Genomic DNA, 24,382 nt, shown 5'->3' with positions numbered 1-24,382 from the left:
GATGGTACGAACCGACTGCACTTCATACCGAATGGGCCTCATCTGGGGAATTCTGGCTTGGGCCGCCTCGGAACTGGATCTAGGCTTTCCTCTTAGTTAGAATTATTACCCTATTTGGGCCAAGGACATTTTTTGGCCCTAACAATAAGTTTGATGGTCATTTACCAACAGAACTTTGCTATCTGACTTCTCTACATGTCATGGACCTTGCTTACAACAATCTCTCTAGAACCATTCCAAGTTGTATTAAGAACCTCAGTGCCATGATGTCAATTGACTATGATGAAGAGAACTATATTTCCTACAGGACCCTCGTCATCATCTGGCACTTCTTTAGAATAGTGTACCGTGAGGACACAGTTCTTGTGACGAAAGGAAAAGCTATTGAATATAATAATACTCTCAATTTGGTGATAAGTATAGACCTTTCTGGCAACAGCTTCTCAGTACTGATTCCGAATAAAGTAGCAAATCTTAAAGCATTACAATCATTGAATTTGTCTTACAATTCATTAAGTGGAAGAATTCCTGAAACTATCGATGCTATGACCTTATTAGAATCTCTTGATTTCTCTGCAAACCAACTCACTGGTGAAATTCCACAAGTCATTTCAGGTTTGACATTTTTGAGTCACTTGAACTTGTCTAACAACAACTTGACCGGAAAAATTCCTACGGGCACTCAATTACAAAGCTTTGATGCTTCTAGTTTTGTTGGCAATGACCTTTGTGGATCTCCACTTCCTAAGAATTGCACTAGTATTGTTTTAACTCCAGCCTATGACCATAGCAGAGGGAAAAATGGTAATGAGCATGAAGTGGATTGGTTCTATGTAGGCATGGTACTTGGATTTGTGGTTGGCTTTTGGAGCATAATAGGTCCATTACTTGTGAACAGAAGATGCAGGTATATGTATTGTCAATTCTTAGATCACCTTGGCCACAAATTTGTCAGTGTTGTAAGAAAATGTTGCTAGCTAGATGTTGTGTCTCGACCTTTGTTGTCTTTATTTAATTTAATCGTATTGTAATGAATAAAAAGGTATCGTTTTTCTGATTATGATTGGAAGCTTCATTTAAAGTTAAATAGACAGGATCATGATGTTGTTGGAAGTTGGAACTGGAGCCTATAATGAACATTATCTTGTGACATAAAAAAAACAGATTGTATATCGTTATTGCCTTCATAAATACTCTACGTAGTCGGGTAACTGTAGATTATTTGCATAAAAATATGGGTAAAATCTAATATAATACCTAGAAATTTATTTGCCGATTCAGTAAAATTATTTTCTATAGGAAAATAATCTAAGTACTTGACAAAACCCTAATAAAATAAGCATCACAGAGTGTAATGCAATAGTGAAAAAGTAATAAATAAGAGAAAAATTGAATTGACAGAGAGGCGACTAGAACAATTAGATATTGTACATGGATATCATTAGAGAGGAGCTTGGATGTCAATTTGGGACATTTTGGTGGCGTTCAAATTGAGAGATTCTACTAGTGCAACAAAATTTCCCACCAATGTCTTTTGGCTATGGGGCTTTTACACTGGAGTCGGAAGAGTTTATTTCAGGGTCACTTGAATTAATTTTTTTTTAAACGGAGTATCCGGACCAGTTTGTGCGTATTTCAACTGAGTTTTAGTACTCATCTTTAGCCATCCTTTGTGTTTATAAAAAAAAAATTAAAGAATTATTTTTATAGATGAGAATGATTGAAGAAAGAACTAAAATTTGATTGAATATGTCGAAATGGTAAGATAGATATAAAGGATTATGAGGTCACTATTCTCTACAAATGAACTGCGGCGGCGAAATTCCACAACATATTTTGGGTTTGATATTCTTGAATCACTTGAACTTATCCAACAGTAAATTGAGAAGGAAAATTCCTTCCAATACTGAGTAGAAATATTGAGTGATTATGCAAATCTAATTAATATTCCCACTTCTTAATAAAAAGAAATTTGTATATGCTGATTAGTGAAAAATTTATTTTGACATCCCTGCCTGTAATCATTATTGATATTTTATATAGGTTAATAAGTCAGTTTGAAGTGTTTTGTTCTTTTTATAATCTTTTGGGTTTATTCCATTTTCTGGCAGGCTGGCACCATGCCACGGTGGGATATAATTTTTTTTTTTTTTTTTTTAAATTCCGATAATGATGGACATGTCAGCTCCAAATTCACCAAATCTACATAAGTCAATAAAAAAGTCAACATAATTTCAGAAACCCGATAATTCATCTTTTTCTGCAAAAATATATTCCAATTCAAAAGCTTCAATTCCAATCTTTCAAGCATAATAGGTTATACTGAATTCTAAACATTCATGTCGGGAAAATTTTAAAATTTTAAAAGGTTGTTTCTTTAATAGTCATAAATAGAGAAAGTATAAAATTAAGTTTTGTGACGCTGCTCTAATAATTTTTTTTATGATCGAAGGTATTCAGATCAACTTGTACGCATCTCAATTAATCTCTTGGGACCTTGAAATTACCAGTCGAGTAAGTGCTCAAATGGCTACCCATATTAGCAGGGGTGAGGACTCGAACTTGAGAAACCATATTAGATCCATCTTTTGCTCTTTTACCATCAAGGGGACTCAAACTTGGGTGACCTTGATAGATACTCCTTTTTTTTACCATCGGCTACCCAGTAGTGTTTAACTGAGTTCTGTTATGCTGCTTTAATCATTGCAAGGCAAATAAGTGAAAACATACATAGAGTAAGATTTATTTACCAACAGGTAATTGATAATACATAACAACTCATGCACAATGTTGAGTAGAAATAGTGGATCTGAAATTCTCTTTTTATAATATCCACGACAAAAATATAAGTCTAATTCATCTCCAATCTGCATAAAAAAGTATAGTATTATTAATTAATAAGATAGGAAACCTTTTCATGCATGAGAGGTCAAGGTTGTCTGGTAATATAAATCCGTCCTTGCTTGATTTGAGACATTTGATTTACTTCGACTTGAGGAATGATTTTTGAAGAAATTCAGATTCCTAGTTTTCTTGGTTCTATGGGGAACCTAAGATACCTTGACGTTTTCCGAGCTAGATTTGGGGGCAATGTTCCTCACAACATTAGAAATCTCTCCAATCTGCAATATCTTGACCTTGGTAATAATTCAAATATACGTACTGAGAATTTGGGTTGCCTGTCTGGTCTTTCTTTGCCGAAGTACCTTGATTTGAGCTTTATGGATATCCAAGAAGTCTCTGATTGGCTGTGGGTGATAAACTCACTCCCTTCTTTAGTGGAGTTAAATTATCATGTTGTCAAGTTTACAGATTTTCTCCACCACCAATCGGAAATTTGTCATCTCTGACCACACTTGATCTTTTCTTTTAACCCAACTCATAACTCTTTGATTTTTTGTTGGGTTTCTGGTCTACGTAATTTAGTGTTTCTTGAACTAAGTGAAACTGGATTTCGTGGTTCACTTCCTCAAGATCTTCAAAACTTGACTTCTCTTAAACATCTTGATTTATATTCCAACCAATTGAATTCTTCAATCGAACTGGTTGTATGGATTTAGTCATCCTGAGTTACTTTCTCTCAGGGAAAATAACTTGAAAGGTACAATTTCAGGTGCTTTAGGAAATTTGGCTTCTCTCAAAAGCCTTGATCTCTCGTACAATAAACTTGTTGGAAACATTACAAGTTCAAGGGGCAGAATTTGCAACTTGCATTCAATTTTTTGTCAGGTGTCAAATTGAGTCGAGAAATAAATGAAGTCTTAGATATTTTCTCAGGATTCGTTTAAAAGGGTTCGGAGAATCTGGATTTACAGAATACTAATCTTTTTGGTCATTTGACTGAGCAACTTAGGCAGTTTAAATATATAAAATATTTTAAATATATATAAAATACTGATTGGATTCCTTCTTTTTCAAATGGAACATTTTAGATTAGAATATTGTCATTTAGGGCCTTTATTTCCTTCATGGCCTCATTCACAAAAGCATCTAATTACTTTGGACATATCCAACTTGGCCTCATTCACAAAAGCATCTAATTACTGACATATCCAACTCAATAACTGTTGATATACTTATAGTTTGGTTTTGGACTACTCATTTTCAAATAGAAAAATAATAGAGTTATCGAAAGTTACACACTAAATTTGTGTACCGAATGACGTGACAAAATCATGATTGTTTATTAATATTAACTTATAATGAATCAATGGTCAAGATTTTATCACGTCATTCAGTGCATACCCTTCGATAACTATAGCATTACTCCTTTAAATATAAATCTCTCTCATAACCAAATCAATGGAGAGATTCCAAATTTAATCCAGGCTGACCGATCCACTATTGTTGACTTGAGTTCAAATAAATTGTTAGGTTCATTACCTCTTATATCCTCTAACACAACTTTTCTAGACTTGTCCAACAATGCTTTTGAGGTTCTAAATTTTTTTTTTTTTTTTTTTTTTTTTTTTTTTTTTTTTGTTTTTTTAATTTTTTTGTGTCATGAAAGGAACAAGTCAAAGAAAATGGTGTTTCTCAAACTTGAAGATAATCTTTTACTTGGGGAATTACCACATCGTTGGATGAATTGGCAAAAATTGTATATGTTGAATTTAAATATTTTAGATGAAACTTAATATTATAAGAGAACTTTTGATAAAAATAAATAGAGCTATTTGTTAAGCAATAAATGATATAATTTTCATTACCTTGATAATTAATATATATTTAATACAAGATAAAATAAAAACAATTGTATATAATTAACTATGATAATTTAAAGAAATAATATAATTCAAAACTAATTTGAACACATAAACACAAATCAAATGTATGGAAATTGGAATAAAAGTCATGTAAATAAAGAAAATTGAAACACGCGCACACACACATGCTCAATCTAACAACGAATGACCTTCTATTAGAGTGCTTGATAAAGTCTGATTGGAGTAAAATGAAACTGAAGTTTGTTCTGTGTTTTTTACTCTCACACACTCACAGCAACAACAAAAAATAAACCCACCAAATATGCTATAAACCAACGTATGAGTACTTAGAGATGGGTGTTTGAGCGGGTCCTCGCCCCGTCGTGAATGACCTGGGGAATCCCTGAAAGAGAAATAATTCCCCGACCTCGGGGACGCCCCGCCCCGCCCCGCATATATATATTATTTCATTAAAAATAATAATAATATCATTTCATTTAAAATTATTAATATAAGATCTTTTTTATGCAATCTTATTAATATTCAATAAATCTTGTTAATTTTATATTAATTTGAATAGTTGAAAATTAATCAATAAAGCAAACTAAACAAATTAATTAGAAGAAGGAAGAGGAACATTATGTGTATTATAAAGATGGCAAGACACAATAAATTGTATCACATAAGTCTAAAATCTAATTTTAGACAATAATATTTGATTATTTTCTAAATTCTAATATCTAATTTTACTACATATCTAACAAGTTACTAATGTTATACCTAACAAGTCTTACTACATATTATAATTGATCATGGATTATATTTAACAAGTCTTACTACATATCAATTAATTTGTGACATTTCATTTAAATAATATTTATAATGAATTCGTCCAATAATTTTGCTTGAAATTCTTTTATTCATTTTCTTTTCTAAAAAAAATCACATTTGTCAAGAAATTACCACTTTAATAATTATTATTTTCACACTATTAATTAATCAAATGTGATCATAATTGTGGGAACATTAAGTGAAATCATATACAACTGTACAAATGAGTAATAATTGATGTTTTTTGTATTCAAATAAAAGCTAAATATTCAAATAAAAACCTTTGTACTTCTAAAAATTAGATACAAATGTTAATGTACTTTAAAAAAATAAAAAATAAAATGCCTAAGGCTCTAAAGCCCATGAAAATCCTAACCCAACCCAAAGTCAAGAATCCTAAAACCCAAACCCAGCCCACAGTCAAGAATCCTAAAGCCCATCATAAACGTTGACCGCGCAAGGACTTCATTGACTGGGGTGAGATCGGGGGTCAACCCAATCCCCGTGTGCCGGGCCTTCATCCTCGACCTCGGGGAAGGCCTTAGCCTGGGGAATCCCCTAGGGTCAAGGGCGTTTGGATTGATTATTGGATGTCTCGTCTCTCGTGTTCACAACAAGAAAGCCTCAATGGCTTGTAAACGCAGTTGAAGTGAATTCCCACAAAACGGTGAGAAGGATTAAAAACAAACAGAAAAGAAGAAGAAATTAGTGTTTGAAACTAGTTTTCTCTATATCATGTATCAGCCATACATAATGTAATCGACTTTAGCGATAGCAAACTGTTTTCTCCTTCTGCCTCAGTGTTCTTTCTCTTATGAATTTAAATTCAATTGTCTGGATCTCTTCAAATTATACAAACCCTTTTGCCCTTATTGACAGAAAGTTCTGTAATTGTATGGTCTAATTTAGTCAGCACATCTTGGAACAACCACAGTTTGTTGATAAACCATGTTTTAGCCCCTAATTTTAACCAGGACTAATTCAACAACGGAGAGAAAAAAAACATTAAACAAGATTGGGAATTCTTCAATATCATCAACATATAGAATTCTAAAGTAGTCTAAATTTTTCAGTCTTAATACATTTGAAACTGTCAAAATTGCAGTTACCATGCCACTGCATTCTCTTGAAATGTCCAGTGCCTTAAGAACCGTGATTCAACCCAGGAGAGCTAACTTCCCAATTTCTTCTAAGCCTAATATTTCCCAGGAATTATCAAGAATGATGAGGACTTTTTCGTCATTTCCTACGAGCTCTGCACTGTCTTTTAAATTTTAATTAATTTCTTGGTAAAACTTTTTAAGTCAAGCTCGTTGATGAGCTGATTTTGCATATGAAAATGAAACCATTGTATTATGTTCATTTTCTCCCAGACTTTATTTACTCAAATTAACAGTCAAATATTAATAGCTTAGTGAGTGTAAATACTATTTATCCTTTTATTGACTTAGAAGTCCACTGTGGGACCTCTAATGGTGAAATATCTTTCAAGTCTGGAGGCAGGGCACCATTCCAGGATATTACCTGCAAATTATATGAAGAAAGCAAAGTTCTCAAAGCTACTTTTTCCAAATTGACTGTCAGTTTAACACAAGAAATGAGAAATTTGAAACTGTGTGTAAAACCTCATTCTAATTATATATATATTCGCTTTGGTTTTGTTTATAAGGAGGGACTTTTCTGTCAAATTTTAAAGTTTGTTTAGGGGTGAAAATGAAGAAATGGAAACTGTTGGGTTTGCCTGAGCAAGGGCACAAAATCTAGGTGTTTTTGAAAAGAAAAGATGATGTGGCAGGGTTATATTAGAATTAAGAGAATTTGGGGGCTGTTGTAAGAAAAAAAAAATTATTTTATATAAATTTGGGCTTCTCGCCCAAATGAAGAAGGAGAAAGTTGAGAGAAGAAAACCGAGAGAAAGAAAAGAAAGAGAGAAAGGAAGAGAGATAAGGGAGAAAAGAAGAGAGAAAAGAAGGAAGAAGGAAGAGAGAACGTTCGGCCGAGAGGAGGAAGGGAAGAGGAGAGAAAAAGGTGAAGAAAAAGATAAATGAGGGAGAGAAAGTGAGGTGAAGAGAAGGATGATGCTTGGGGCAGCTGGGTATTTCGGGTTGAGCTGAATTTTTTTAGTGTGAGTGGATCTAAATTGTTTTCCTTAAAAACTTAAGCTTATGCCCTAGCATGTTGATTTCCTTTTAGTACCGTCCATTTGTTTTTGCAAAAATCCTTACAAGCATGATGTTTGTGAGTGGTTTCTTTAAAACTTTTTCAAAAATCTAAACCCCTTTCGATTGCTTGTTAAGTGAATGTATTATCTCATGCTGTTTGATACAACTTACTGTTGACTGTGGCTCTCCTTGCTTGCATGTGTTCGGCTGAACATAGAAAGAGTGATACTGCATCAGATCTGGTCTTGTGTTGCATGTCATTAGATCTTTCTTAAAAGCTTAAGACTTATGTCTGCATGTTAATGTTTTGATGAGTTTTTGGATTATATGTGAAGTTTGTGTGAGTTGCTTGTTCTCCCATGCTTCGGCTGGATTTGGGATATATTTTATTTTAGAAGAATTGCTTTAAATTGGTTTCTTAATGATGTGTATTAGGTTGGGCAGTGTGTTGGTAAGTTGCTGGGATTGTGTTAAATAAGATAAAATATGTTATGAACAACTACGTTTGCATGCTATTTGTTGTAATGAGTAACAGTTTATAGCAAGTATGAAATAGTAAGTCTTGAAAGTCAAAAAAAAAAAAAAAAAAAAAAAAAAAGAAGGTACTTCTCATTTATGATTGTATGACATTCCTTGGGATTAATGATTTCTTTTACATATATATATTTGCTATAACCCCTTTGTTTTGTAAGGATTAAATTATTATTTTTTTTTGGTGATCATAAAATCTGGGTTTCATAATTATATTGATAAACTTCCTAATTTGGTAAAGGTTTCATGGTTGTGACGTCTTTTTTTTATTTGGGAAGGTAGAAGTTAAGTGAGTAATTAAAAAGGGCTAAATTGTCAGTTTTGAAACATTTTTTACAGTTTATATTTTCACCCATGTATTGATATATTCATGTTAAAGGAAATGTTACAATTGAGAGCTTGGAAATTGGTTGAACTGCATATGAGTTGAGATTTGTGATGTTGATATGATTTCTTGGTAATATTATAAATGTGGTGAATTTGTTAGTTTTGAGAATATGTTTTAAAAACTTGCATTTTACCCTCCTATTTTCCATGAAATCTCATATGTTGGCATGATTTATCCTTATATGAAATATTATTATTATTATTATTATTATTTTTGCTATCGGGTTTAATTATCATTATAATGTGTTATATGAGTTTTGACTTTTAAAAGTGATATTTGCTTATGATTTGTATCGGTTATATGCTAAGATCATGTGATGTTGAAGTAATTTTTAATCTGGGTTATACCGTTAGTTTTTGAAACATGTTTAGAAAATTGCAGTTTCACCCCTATATGCGATTTCTGAATATTATGTCATATATGTATGATTTATAAGCACATAAGTAATACACTCTTGACTTACATGTTAATGAGATTATGCATGAGTATGTTGTGGTGCTAAAACCACCCTACGAAGTGCCCATTCCCCTAGTTTTAGGCTCTGCCCATGCGATGCAGGATTCGCTGGGTATTGAGATATTTGGTCTTCAGGCACTGCGCATGCGTATTGAGATATTTAGTGCTCTGCCTGAGTGTTGAGCTTGTCTGCCAGGTATTGAGATGGTTTTCTTCAGGCTTTTCCCGTGCGATGATAGATCTTGCCAGGTATTGAGATGTATTTCCCAGCTCTGCCTATGTGTGGGATGCCCACCAGGTATCGAGAATTTTCCCCAGGGTACTAGTTGTGGTGAGAACCTTTAGTATCAGTTTATTGTTTCGAAACAGGATATCAGTTTAAAGTTTTCAGATACCAGCCTACAATTTTCAATATCAGTTAATAGTTTCAGTTTTCAGTATCTGATGGATAGTTTGCATTAGTTATATGAAACATTTGATGTTGTAGCATGATTTATAGAAAACATTGTCTTTAGAAGCATAAGCATTTACAATTATTCTTTAAGTTCTCATAAAAGAATTTTTAGCATTTAGTGATGAGCTAGGATTCAGAAATTGTTGTCAGTTTAATTGATCAGATTATAATACTTAGAACAATTAGAAATGAGTTATGCATGCATACATGAATGATTAGCTACCACCATATCATGTTCATGAAATCATGTTTTTTTTTTTGTATTTTATAAGAACCATTGCATGCCATAACTTTTGTTTGACGAATGTTTTGCAAACTTCTCTTTTCCTCAACTCACTGAGTATTTTAGCTCACCCCCTTTTCAAAAAAATGTTTTCCTCCCCCCCAGGTTTACAGGGAGATCGTGCTGAGCAGTGATCACTGCTCAAGGTTGTGCCACACGTCGACACCTTTTTATATGGGTTTTACATTTATGTCGTATTGTATCTTTGGACTTTCGTTTCAAAAATTCATGTTTCCCATCATGTATTTCCTTTTGTTTATGTTTCGGAATGTGTTGTATAAGTGGAAAACCTGGTACCACAAGTTTCCCTAAATCTTTTCTTTAGTAAAACAAAAGATGGTGTACGTTTTTTTTTTTTTAGATGTTAGAAATGGAAATACTATGATGTTATTCAGAAAAAGTAAGTCCTTTAACAGGTTTCACAGTTTTTCTACATGACACGTCTCGGGTATCCGAGTCTTGTGGGAGCTCCCGGATCCTACGGGATGAGGAAATTCGGGATGGGTCGTATCACTGTGTTTCACGGGTCATTGGCATATTTCATAGTAATAAAAGACTTTGAAAGTAACTAGTGACAATGAAAGTAGCGATAAGTGTTGTTACTGTTCTTTCATCTGTTGATACGTGATTTTGACACCAATGACTACGCATATGCAAAGTGCTAAGAAGCTACATATGAGGTAATTGTGAGATGTGTTTATGGTGCAGTGATGATGCTTGTTAGTTAGTACGTAAATAACAAGCTAACAAGAGAGAGTTTTAGCGTGGTTCGAATGCTGTGAGCAAGTCCTATATCCACTATGTTTGTATTATGGTTTCTTTTGTGATCACTAATGAAGATTACAAAGAGAACAATCTCTCAAGGGTTACAAGAATTTGAAGTGTTCTAGGAGAATGATAAGTCAATCTCTTTCTAGTAATGTGTCTTTGATTTTTTTTTTTTTCCGTAAAACAAGTATGTGAATTCGATAATCGATCCCATTGTGAGGAGAGGAGCTGCCTATTTATACTCTTTGCAGCTTAAGTTAATAAGTGTTTTTATAAGTTGTTTTGATTTGGTGAAGATCTTCATTTCTTTTGATTCGTTGGGAGCTTTCATTCATATCCTTAAATTAAATGAAATTTTGGCAGATGATTGCACAAAATATCATTCTGAATCGGAGGTTGGTGGAGATGCCTACTAAGAGCTAATTGATGGAGATGACGTCAACATATATTTCAGGCATAACACGGTCATTAGTTTTTTCAATTATTTGCCATGTGTGACGCCTCACAAGCATTTCATCAAACACTTGGTGAAAATTTCAAGCTAGAAAAATCTAGCCCCCTTCACAAAATTCAAGAACTCTCTTGAGTTCTCTACACATTTGTAGATATCTCTTGAATTATTAGTAGTTGGTAGAAGCCTTTAGGTCTTAAATCTCCGCGATTGAATGAGGAACATTGTGTAAATCTAGACCGTTCATAATAAGTTAAGATTGCTCTAAATAGGGGGAGGCCTCATTTGGCCAAACCATCCAAGAATTGTAAGCTTAAGTAATAAAGAATGCTCTTTTCTCTAGCATAATCTTATGAGTTTGAGTGAGTGCTCTCTCTTATTCTCAAAACTAGCAAGCTTGAGTTATCTATTGGGGAAATAAATAGGGTCATGACAATTGGTATCAGAGCTTGAAGTTCTTGGGTTGCCTACTAGATCCTTCCAACTAGCTGACTTTGTTGAGGTTTGAGTGGACCACGAACATCCTTCCAACAAGCTTCCAGTAGAACTCTGAAAGCTCCAGAATCTATTGGAATATTGTGGCTTGTTTTCCTATTTGTTCTCATGTTAAATTGTATGTCTTTAACCAAGTTCATTCAACTATGATTTTATCAATCGCATAGGAAACCCTTTAATAAAGAATACAATTGTAAATAGAAATAAAATTATGAGAGTCCTATTAAGAGTTGAAATATGAGTCTAGTAGAAATATAATGTCCCATATATTGTGTATAAATATAGGGGCGAAAACCAATTCAAGGTTATGAGAGAATGTGAGAACATAAAATATTTGACGTAAGGGCTATTAAACACCATAGGTAGAGTGTCTTAAAAATTAGGATTGTTTCCACTTTAGGTACTGGTCATTTAATTATATACTAGATTCATGATAGTGTCGTGTACTCTTGTACATCATGTTCATGAAACTATAGTGGATTTCTCTCATCTGTGAATTTGGCCAAGTTATTTTGAACCATGTAAATGTCGTGTCTCTTTTTGTGGTGTGATTTTATTCCTAAGTTATTAATCTCAAATGTATGTTTTCCGTTGCATGATCTCCTAACCAAATCATTTGAATTCAATCTTTGATGGAGATAGAAGTGGTTGGTAAGATAAATAATCTTTCTTTGCTTGATTAATTTATCCATTAAATCTTTTGCACTCCATTGTTTAAAAATTTGAAGGAACTTAGGTTTATATATTTCTCGAAAATCTCTCTTATTTGCAATATCTTGACCTTTTTCTTATGCTCTCCGTTAGTTTTATGTTAAGAATTATGTTGGCTATCTTTTGATTTTCTTTGTTCTTATGATCTAGTTTGATTTACAATCTGTTTTCAAAAATTTATTATAAGACTTATGCATATTTTGGTTTAATTGTGTACTTGTACAAACTCTGGAACTTTGGAAAACAGAGGATCAGACTAACAAATAGGATTTAGAGTTTAATTTTTCATAATCTTGTTGACAGGCGTTAAACGACTTCCATGGAAGAACCTTCAACATCTTGACTTTCATTCCAACTTGTTTGAAGGACCAACTCTAGTTCCACCACCTAATATAAAAGTATTTTTGATCTCAAACAGTAATCTGACTGGAGAAATACCTCAAAAGCCTTGATCTCTCGTACAATAAACTTTCAAGAAACATTACAAGTTCAAGGGGGAGAATTTGCAACTTGCATTCAATTTTTTTGTCAGGTGTCAAATTGAGTCAAGAGATAAATGAAGTCTTAGATATTTTCTCAGGATTCGTTTCAGGGGTTGCGGAGAATTTGGATTTACATAATACTAATCTTTTTGGTCATTTGACCGAATAACTTAAGGCAGTTTAAAAATATAAAATATTTTGATCTCAATGACAACTCTATTTCTGGTTCTATTCCTATTTGTATAGGAGAGCTTTCGTTTTTGGTAGTTTTAGATCTTTCAAGTAACGTGTTGGAAGGAAAAAGTCAATCCTGATTGGATTCCTTCTTTTTCAGATGGAACATTTTAGATTAGGATATTGTCATTTAGGGCCTTTATTTCCTTCACGACCATATTCACAAAAAAACAACTAATTACTTTGGACATATCCAACGTAGGAACTGTTGATACACTTTCGATTTGGTTTTGGACTACTCATTTTTAAATATAAATCTCTCTCATTACCAAACCCATGGAGAGATTCCAAATTTAACCTAGGCTGATCGATCCATTACTGTTGACTTGAGTTCAAATAAACAATAATGCTACAAACATCAAAGGTTTACATTGAATTTTTGCATTGACCGATGTGTCATCTGAATCAGACGCAACCACGTAGCACACTAACAAGTATTCTACGAATGAATGTACGTCCATCAAATATGGATGAGCATCCATGATTGTTGGATGATTGTTCATTTATGAAAATAACAATGGACTTCTGTCCATATTATATGGACGGGAATCCATTTACGTGAATGGACGTGCATCCATAGTTTAAATCATAAAACTATAAAACAATAATAATGGACGCCCGTCCATATAATATGGACGAGCGTCCATATTCAATGGACGAGCGTCCCTATTAGATGAACGGTCGTCCATTGACATAGCAAATAAAAAGACTTTAATAAAATTTCAGGTTTAAAAATTTAGGGTCCCAAAAAAAGTCTTAAAAAACAAAAAGCAACAAACATCCATTGAAGCCCAACAACCATTTAATAAGATCCATTGATAAAACAATAATGCTTAGAAAATAAACACATTGCTATGACTCCCAAACAATGGACGCCGGTCCAAAGTCAAGCCTTTTTGTTCATAATCAACCAACATTGAAGGTGTGGCATCAAATGTGCTCCTGCTATGCCCACTACACTTAAAACAAAACAAAAAAAAAAAAAAAAATGCTTAGAAAATAAAACTCCTAAAAAATGGACGCTTGTCCAGAGTCAAGGGCTTGGCCTTCCATTAAAAAATATAGATGGTGAATTGTTGGTGGACGGGCATCCATATTATAGATGGTGAATTGGTGATGGATGGTTGTCCATATTATATGGATGGGCATCCATTATTTTATTTCTAAAATTTTATGGACGGGCGTCCATAACGCCCGTCCATAGTAGATGGGCTCACGTCCAAATAATATGGACGGAAGTCTATTGTTATTTTCGTAGATGCTCGTCCATTTGTGATGAACGATCGTCCATCAAATATAGATGAGCATCCATAATTATTGGATGGTTGCTCATTCACGGAAGACGTGTGTTGTTTCCAATGTGGCTACGTCTAATTCGATGCCACGTACATCGGTACAACAATTCAGTACAAATTATGGGTGTCCGTAACATTATTCTCAAATAAATTGTCAGGTTCATTACCTCTTATATCCTTCAAAATAACTTTTTTGCACCTTTCCAACAATGCTTTTTCAAGTCCTATTTTACATTTTTTGTGAATAAAAGAAATAAGTCAAAGAAAATGGTGTTTCTCAAACTTAAGATAATCTTTTATCTAGAGAATTACGTGATTGTTGGACGAATTAGCAAAAATTGCATATGTTGAATTTAGATAACAATAAATTTACTGGTAACCTTCCATCATCTATTGGATCATTAAGTTTGCTTCGATCATTACATCTCCGGAAAAAACGACCTCTTTGGAATACTTCCAAATATTTTGGATGCAACTTAATATTACAGTAAAATCTCTTTATAGTGATACTCTATATAATAATAAACTCTACATAGTCATAAAAACTTAGTCCCAATTTGGGATAGTTATAAATAAGAATAAACTCTACAATGTAATAAGTTATAATTTTTCTAATTCCTGCCTTAAGGAAAGTTGCCTCTACATAGTAATAATTATTTGTATATTACAAAAAAATTAATATTATGTAAAATTAAAGGTTTAAAATGAAATAAAATATTTATTTAAAATTGTTTGGGACAATGATTTATTTTTTAGAGTTGTTATCACATCTCTTATCTTACGAGTACATAATAGCTCGTTAGCATGGATACCTTTTTGTTGAAGCCAAAATATTTTTAGTTTCTCAAGCATGTTTAGAGCTTCATGGCATAAAACTTTTTGTATTTCCGTACTATTATCCTTAGGATTATTTCCTTTCTTTTCTTGTCTAATTACAACAATGATTTCTCCTTTGGTTAAAACATATACGAGTTGTTGCTCATTTGGATAATCGAAGAAGACATTAATATCCATTCGATTAGTATAGTGAAGTTGTCGAATCTGATCACTCAATTCTATAGTAGCTATTTTATTCTCCTCGTCCACTTCATTTGTAACTTATAATTCATTGACATTACTGGTCCTAATTTTGCAGCGTTTAAAACCATAAACAATTGTTTGTGGTTTCATATTAATTGACCATGCATCAACTTCATTTACAGTTCCATCAATAATACTTCTTTTTGCTGGTTCTAAGAAACGATCTTTTATCCGTTTCAAAAGCAGACAATTGAAACGCTGAATTGAAATCCTAATATTACTAAAATATAAATTTAAATCCTAATACTATACTACTAAATCATGAATTATAAAATCAAAAATCAAAACTATAATTTTTGTAACAACACCTCCATTAAGTTATAAACTCCTTATAGTAATAAAATTAGTTAGTCTCGCCATTATGACTATAGAGAGGTTTTACTGTATAAGAGAACTTTTGATTAAAATAAATAGAGCTATATACTTAGTAATAAATGATATAATTTTCATTACCTTGATAATTTATATATATTTAATACAAGATAAAAAAAAAAAAAAATTGTATATAATTAGCTATGATAGTTTAAAGAAATAATATAATTCAAAACTAATTTGAACACATAAACATAAATCAAATATATGAAATTTGGAATAAAAATTATGTGAATAAAGAAAATTGACACACACGATCAATCTAACAACAAATGATCTTCCATCGGAGTGCTTGATAAAGTTTGATTGGAGTAGAATGAAACTGAAATTTGTTTTGTGTTTTTACTCTCACACCCTCACAGTAACAACAAAAAATAAACCCGCCAAATATGCTATAACCCTAAATAAGAGTAATTAGATATGGACGTTTGACCCACTTAGGCAGGTCCCCGCCCTGCCTTGAATGGCTTGGGGAATCCCTGAAAGAGAAATAATTCCCCACCCTGCATATATAATATCATTTCATTTAAAAAATTTAATATATGATCTTTTCTATTCAATATTATCAATATTCAATAAATCTTGTTAATCTTATATTAATTTGAATAGTTGAAAATTAATCAATGAAGAAAACTAAACAAATTAATTAGAAGAATGAAGAGGAACTTTATACAAGGACAAATTAAAATCGTTGTAAATTAAAATTACCAATTAATTAAAAGAAGGAAGATGAACTTTATGTATATTATAAAGACGAAGAGACACAATAAACTGTATCACATAAGTCTAAAATCTAATTTTAGACAATAATAATTGATTATTTTCTAAATTCTAATATCTAATTTTACTACATATCTAACAAGTTACTAATGTTATTCCTAACAATCTTACTACATATTATAATTGATCATGGGAAATATTTAACAAGTCCATATCAATTAATTTTTGACATTTCTTTTAAATAATATTTGTAATTAATTTGTCCAATAATTTTGCTTTTCTCTTATTCATTTTCTTTTCTAAAAAAATCACATTTGTCAAGAAATTACCACTTTAATAGTTATTGTTTTCACACTATTAATTGATAAAATGTGATTATAATTGTGGGAACATTGAGTGAAATCATATACAATTATGCAAATGGGTAATAATAGATGTTTTTGTATTCAAATAAGAGTTAAATATTCAAATAAAAACCTTTGTACTTCAAAAAATTAGATACAAATGTTAATGCACTTGAAAACAATAAAAAATAAAAAGTCTAAGGCTCTAAAGCCCATGAAAATCCTAACCCAACCCACAATCAATAATCCTAAAGCCCAAACCCAGCACACAATCAAGAATTCTAAAGCCCATCGTAAATGTTGACCGCCCAAAGAACCCAATCCCTATGGACCAGGCCCAAGATTTCCCTTTCATCCTTGACCTTTGGGACGGGCTGGGCCTAGGGAATCCCCTAGGGGTCAAGGATGGGCCAGGGAATGGGATCCCCAACCCTTCCCCTGCCCCGGCCCGCGCCCATCCAAAAGAGTAATAGACAAAATGCCACTTCTCCATGTGGGCTTAATAAACCACATGGGCTTTTGGGCTTTTTCCATATAAGAGAGAAAACCCAATAGAAGAATGATCAATTATGCAACGTTATAGATCAGAAAGAGATTGATGAAATTAGAAATTACTTGACATTGATATCATAGAAAATATGTCAGTCCTTTACTTTAAATTTTAGACTATAAATGGTCAATTCAGTCATCAATCGACTAGATGGTTGGCAAACAGCTGACTAATCATTTTCTCTTTTCAATTGGGGGAAATTTTAGCAATAAGTGCAATAAAAATTTTGGATTAGAATATATGTTATTTGATTCAGTTCCGATGGATAAATACCAATACACAACCCTACAAGTGTGAATTTTCCATTCCGCAATTATATTCCTTCTTGACTTGATTACCATAGGAGTACACGGTGGGACATAAAACAACTGTAAACATTTAAAACCTTGACCCATAGCGATATTCCAGGAGAGCTCCTTTCATCTTTTTTGCGGAAAAATGGGGTTCTGGACCTACTTTGGAAAATTGGTTGCCAGGTCAATACTTAAGCTGAGAAATATGAGATTGTTTTACACGCTCATTCATCATATTTATGGTAGAAGAAGGACTGAGTAAGTAAGTAGAAACAATGAAAGAATCCATGAGTATTGTTGCTGCTCCTGCAACCATTCTTTCTATTGTGTTACTTGCCTTCTTAACCATTAATAGTAGCTTCTGCAGTGGACGATCTGACTTAGGATTCTTCAAGAGTGAGAAACAAGATAATTTATGACAGATTTTCTTCTCTCTTTATAAGATCTGTTCTCATTTACATCAATGCAGTTAAAAGCAGTGGGGCCTGTTGCTGTTCTTGGAGGGATGCTACAGATTGTGATATTTATGTGCTTGTGTTCCATAACTGCTCTGGTATGCTACTGATAGCATCTGGGTTTGGTTTCGAAACAATGTCTCAAAGTTATGATTCCCATGTAAATGGATGCTAAACTTGAACTATCTGCTGAATTTGTAGTTGTGTGGAGCAAAGTTATCAGAGGGTGTATTTGCTGGTTCCTTCCTGTCAATGTCATCTACAGCAGTGGTATTCTTTTAGACTAATTTTCTATATTTCTGACATTAGAGTTCCTCTATACATCTTGGCTTCCACTTTCCAAATTTTTATGTATGGGTGATGCTTTGCTGTATGTGCACCAGGTGGTAAAATTTTTAGTTGAACATAATAGTAATAATGCTCTGCACGGTCAAGTTACAATTGGAACACTTATTTTTCAGGTATTGTTTCAAATATATATATATACACACTCAATATTCAAATTTCAGTTTCTCTATAAATTGCATTTTGAGTTGGAAGATTTCATGCTGGGTACATCCCTTCATTCCTTGACCTCTTGTTATATCAGGATTGTGCCGTTGGTTTACTATTTGCTCTGCTTCCAGTTTTGGGTGGCAATAGTGGCCCTTTACAAGGAATGGTTTCAATGGGAAAGCTGTAAGTTTGTTTGAGCCCTTTTTTTTTTAATTGTTTATTATGAATGTTCTTCTTGTTGTTTACCTTTTAATTGTGTCTGTAACTTCAGGCTGCTGGTTTTGTCCGTATATCTCATTGCTGCTTATATTTTGTCCTGGACTTTTGTTCCCCGCTTTCTAAAACTAATGATACAACTATCATCTCAAGTAAGTTTTACATGTATATTTTTTTAATCCTATTTTGCATTTTGCACCTTCACTAGGTTACATATCTGGTTTATTAGGATTTTCTTTGTAAGCTCACTCTGTTTTTATTTTTCTATCCAGACAAATGAACTTTATCAGCTTGCTGCTGTTGCTTTCTGCTTATTATCTGCTTGGGTAAGTTCAATACACAGTCCTTTGTTTTATAAAGGTTTATGAATGCTTATCTTGATTGAATTTGAATATTGAACTACATATCCTTCCAAGTTTAAATTTACTGTTTCTGCAATTTGTAATTTTCCTGTTAAGTAGTCATCCCCTTTGACAATAGATTCTTTTGGAGTTCCTTTTCAGTGCAGTGATAAGCTCGGCCTTAGTCTTGAGTTGGGTTCATTTATGGCTGGAGTTATGATATCCACCACTGACTTTGCGCAACATACTTTAGACCAGGTACTTTTCTGTGCTTTTAATGTTAAGTTTTTTGTATTTTCGTTAGCAAATCTGTCTCTCTCTGTGTTATTTTTTTCTTTCTATGTTGATCTTTTTATCCATTGTTGTATATAGCCTCTTATATCGTAATTTAAGTTTTCATGCTTTATTTATTTATTTTTTTTTACTATAAACTCGATAGGATTTATAGCTTGTAATTTGTTTGAAACAGCATAAGTGCCAATTTGCAATCTTTTTCATTAAGCCCTGAAATTGAGTGGGTGAACTCATGAAATATCAATTATCACAGGGATTTGTGCATTGAAGATGCTGCATTATTATGGTTGTCACTAACAATTTTTTTTCTTTTGTTAGTTTCATTTCTGAGGATATTTGGACATATTTCCTGAATTTGATGCAATTCTGCACTGTAGGTGGAACCAATTCGTAACTTGTTTGCGGCTCTCTTCCTTTCTAGTATTGGAATGCTTATACATGTACATTTTTTATCGAACCATATCAACATTTTGTTAGCATCTGTTATTCCGGTTATCGTTATAAAAACTGGTGTCGCTGCTATAGTTACTAAGTTGTTCGGGTATAGCATGAGGACATCATTCTTTGTAACTTGTAAGTTGGTTTTCTAAACTTATAGAACAGATACGTTATTATTCATATAATTTGCAGATTCTCCTGTTTTTGCTTTATTTTCTTATTAAGTTGCCTTGACTCTTCCGACCCCGACATCCCTCGTAGAACTCTTTATGAGCAGTCAAAAACGGTTGGTAAGATAACAAACTTTCTTTCCTTTATTATTCTTAATAATTTGATTTAATTGCACTTAAAATTGTAATATTTATGTCTTTTGGAAATTAATCACTCCTATTTCAATATCTTGACCTTTTTTCTTATCTATACTGAGAATTTTATTTATTTATTTAGGAATCAGGGTGCATTTGGAATTATGTAGCTTTTACCATTATCACACTTATAGTTGTGTTCTGAAATTAATCAATTATAACCCAAAGTTATAGGTTGCCTGATAAACTGTAGTTTACTCTTTTTTTTTTCTTTTTTTTTCTTTTTTTTTTTTTGTAATTTATTAACAATTTTATTAAGAATAATTTTTAGAATATTGTCGGACGCCTGTGGTGATATTCTCCGATATTGGTGGCCGGTTTTCGATGGCCAGTTGGCGGTTGCCAATGATAACAATTGCCTGCCAATGACATTTTGACAGCAATTTTATTTTTTAAAATAATAAATTATTTGGAAGTCATTTTGGCATTTTACTAATCGCAAGCAGATTTCTATTGTGAAAAAACAACTCGTGTTACTTTTGAGTTCGAATATAAAAATAGATTATAGGAGAATCGGTGTGTGAAAAAAATTACTTATAATAGTCAACTGACTCAAGAATTCCAGAAAACATAGGCTGAGACAAAAGGAAGTTCCTGGGTTCTATTATCTTCAGAACGGTGTGGCTGAGTTGATGCCATTACCATTGTTCATATCGTTGACAACTTAACTGATCTTACAACTACCATGTTTAAATCTATTTCGGAAAATTATAAGAAACTTAAGTGTGCCTTTGATTCGTGATCCAAAAATATTTTCAAACAGTTAGTAGAGTTTATAGATCTGATTCGATTTTACATATATGTTTCCTACAACTTGTAACAGGCGCCAAGCAACTTCCATGGAAGAATCTTCAATATCTTGACCTTCGTTCCAACTTGTTCAAAGGACCAATTCCAGTTCCGCCACCTGACATGAAAGTCTTTTTAGTATCAAACAATAATTTGACAGGAGAAATACCTCATTTAACCTGCAATATGAGTACCCTTGAAGTTCTTGATCTTTCCAACAATAGCTTGACGGGTACCATTTGTTCAAAGTAGTGATATTTTGCTTGAAACAAATATTTTGATTATGCTGGAAGCTGTGAACTGGCGGCAAAAGGGCAGAATTTGAAGCTTGGAGGCTGGTCTGGAGCAGTTCACGTAGTTGGTCTGTAGGCATGCTGAAGTGATATTTTTTTGTAAATTCAGCTTGCATTTGGCTGCCAACTTTATATCAACTTAACGTGATATAATCAGAGTTGCTAAGAATGTATGGTTAAGAAGTTATTTTGGATTAAAATATGTTTTATGATTAGGTACAACAGTATCTGTATGCATAAAAAAACTCTGCTGTAATTTTCTGTAACATGATTGTAATATACAAGACCTTCTTCTCTCTTGCTATTCTCTCTTTTTTCTCTCCCGTATAACCATCCTTACATGCTCAAATAACCAACACCATTCCAGAATGCTTGGGACACTTCAGCAACAATTTGCGCGTGTTGGATCTGCGGGAGAATAAGTTTTATGGCAACATTCCTGGAGTATTTACAAAGGGCAATGACTTGAGGACCTTCAACTTCAATGGCAATGAATTGAAAGAGCCAATCCCAAAATCTTTGCTTAATTGTGCAAAGTTAGAAGTCCTAGATTTGGGAAACAACAAAATAAACCAGTCCTTCCCAAAATGGTTGGGAAGCCTTCCGGCATTACAGGTTCTTGTTCTTCGTTCTAATCTCGAACAACAATTTTAATGGTTTATTACCTGTGAGTTATTTAGAGAATATGAAATCCATGATGAGTGTTAGTGGTGAAGTTAAAAAGAAGCCTCAGTATATGGGAGGCAGGTATTATGAAGATTCAGTGACGCTTGTAGTTAAAAAGCTTGAGGTTAAACTAGTGAAAATTCTTACTGTTTTCTATACCATTGATTTCTCGAATAATAGCTTTAATGGTACGATTCCAGAAGTAATTGGAAAGCTTCGAGCACTTAATCACCTCAACCTTTCTCAAAACAGTCTAACAGGTCAGATTCCTCCATCGTTGGGCAATTTGGAAGGAGTCGAAGTCTTAGACCTTTCTTCAAACAAACTTAGCGGGAGAATTCCATGGCAGTTAACTAATTTGATATTTCCCTCTTTGCTGAAGCTGTCGCAAAACCAACTTGTGGGACGTATTCCTCAAGGGAACCAATTCTATACCTTCTCAAGTGACTCGTACGAAGGAAACTTGGGATTATGTGGACCTCCATTAACAGAATGCAGCGACCCTTCGTATCCACCTCATATTGAGGTTGATACAGACTCTAATAAAGATTTTGGTTGGAAAGTTGTGTTGATGGGTTATGGATGTCTTGTGTTCACAACAAGAAAGCCTCAATGGCTTGTAAACGCAGTTGAAGTGAATTCCAACAAAACGGTGGGAAGGATTAAAAACAAACAGAAAAGAAGAAGAAATTAGTGTTTGAAAGTAGTTTTCTCCTTTTGGTATCATGTATCAGCCATACGTAATGTAATCGACTTTAGCAATAGCAAACTGTTTTCTCCTTCTGCCTCAGTGTTCTTTCTCTTATGAATTTAAATTCAATTGTCCGGATCTCTTCAAATTATACAAACCCTTTTGCCCTTATTGACAGAAAGTTCTGTAATTGTATGGTCTAATTTAGTCAGCACATCTTGGAACAACCACAGTTTGTTGATAAACCATGTTTTAGCCCCTAATTTTAACCAGGACTAATTCAACAACGGAGAGAAAAAAAACATTAAACAAGATTGGGAATTCTTCAATATCATCAACATATAGAATTCCAAAGTAGTCTAAATTTTTCGGTCTTAATACATTTGAAACTGTCAAAATTGCAGTTACCATGCCACTGCATTCTCTTGAAATGTCCAGTGCCTTAAGAACCGTGATTCAACCCAGGAGAGCTAACTTCCCAATTTCTTCTAAGCCTAATATTTCCCAGGAATTATCAAGAATGATGAGGACTTTTTCGTCATTTCCTACGAGGTCTGCACTGTCTTTTAAGTTTTAATTAATTTCTTGGTAAAACTTTTTAAGTCAAGCTCGTTGATGAGCTGATTTTGCATATGAAAATGAAACCATTGTATTATGTTCATTTTCTCCCAGACTTTATTTACTCAAATTAACAGTCAAATATTAATAGTTTAGTGAGTGTAAATACTATTTATCCTTTTATTGACTTAGAAGTCCACTGTGAAACCTCTAACGGTGAAATATCTTTCAAGTCTGGAGGCAGAGCACCATTCCAGGAAATTACCTGCAAATTATATGCAGAAAGCAAAGTTCTCAAAGCTACTTTTTCCAAATTGACTGTCAGTTTAACACAAGATTTGAGAAATTTGAAACTGTGTTTCACGGGTCATTGGCATATTTTATAGTAATAAAAAACTTTGAAATTAACTAGCGACAATGAAAGTAGCAATCAGTGTTGTTACTATTCTTCCAGTCTATTGATACGTGATTTTGACACCAATGAGTACGCATATGTATAGTGCTAAGAAGTTACATATGAGGTAATTGTGAGATGTATTTATGATGTAGTGATGATGCTTGTTAGTTAGTATGTAAATAACAAGCTGACAAGAGAGACTTTTAGCATAGTTCGAATGCTATGAGCAAGTCCTACATCCATTATGTTTGTATTATGGTTTCTTTTGTGATCACTAATGAAGATTATAAAGAGAACGATCTCTTAAGGGTTACAAGTATTTGAAGTGTTCTAGGAGAATGATAAGTCAATCTCTTTCTAGTAGTGTATCTTTGCTATTTTTTTTCTATAAAACAAGTATGTGAATTCGATAATCGATCCCGTTGTGAGGAGTGGAGCTGCCTATTTATATTCTTTTTAGCTTAAGTTAATAAGTGCTTTTATAAGTTGTCTTGATTTGGTGAAGATCTTCATTTCTTTTGATTCGTTGGGAGCTTTCATTCATATTCTTAAATTAAATGAAATTTTAGCAGATGACTACACAAAATATCATTCTGAATCGGAGGTTGGTGGAGATGCCTTCTAAGAGCTAATTGGTGGAGATGACAGAAGAAAAAATAAAAACAGAGGAGTTGGGAAATTCGTCACACCTATAATAGGCTTTGATACTATGTATTTATAAGACTTTGTATATCTTTACAAAATAATGGTTACATTGCAAACTACTATAAACAATGCT

General features: G+C 33.0%; 1 protein-coding gene across 1 annotated transcript; it reads left to right on the top strand.

The window, feature by feature from the left end:
- The first annotated feature begins 200 nt into the window (after nucleotides 1-200).
- Nucleotides 201-22,652, top strand: LOC116116131 (serine/threonine-protein kinase BRI1-like 1). The gene is made up of 11 exons (XM_031402224.1): nucleotides 201-842; nucleotides 18,076-18,159; nucleotides 18,263-18,331; nucleotides 18,445-18,522; nucleotides 18,651-18,739; nucleotides 18,828-18,924; nucleotides 19,045-19,098; nucleotides 19,276-19,371; nucleotides 19,785-19,980; nucleotides 21,034-21,231; nucleotides 21,973-22,652. The coding sequence occupies exons 1-11, from the start codon at nucleotides 201-203 to the stop codon at nucleotides 22,650-22,652; spliced, it is 2,283 nt and encodes a 760-aa protein (XP_031258084.1).
- Nucleotides 22,653-24,382: the final 1,730 nt, after the last annotated feature.

This window comes from Pistacia vera, unplaced genomic scaffold (assembly GCF_008641045.1).
Source record: "Pistacia vera cultivar Batoury unplaced genomic scaffold, PisVer_v2 Contig761, whole genome shotgun sequence".
NCBI classification, from domain to species: Eukaryota; Viridiplantae; Streptophyta; class Magnoliopsida; order Sapindales; family Anacardiaceae; genus Pistacia; species Pistacia vera.
The sequence above is the reverse complement of the archived record's forward strand: the minus strand, read 5'-3'. Positions and strand labels throughout refer to the sequence as shown.

Excerpts from the sequence above, each read along its gene's own strand:
- LOC116116131 (XM_031402224.1), top strand. The coding sequence starts at position 201 with ATGGACCTTGCTTACAACAATCTCTCTAGAACCATTCCAAGTTGTATT. Across the intron at positions 18,160-18,262 it reads TGTGTTCCATAACTGCTCTG|TTGTGTGGAGCAAAGTTATC; the intron begins GTATGCTACTGA and ends CTGAATTTGTAG. Across the intron at positions 18,523-18,650 it reads TTGGAACACTTATTTTTCAG|GATTGTGCCGTTGGTTTACT; the intron begins GTATTGTTTCAA and ends TTGTTATATCAG.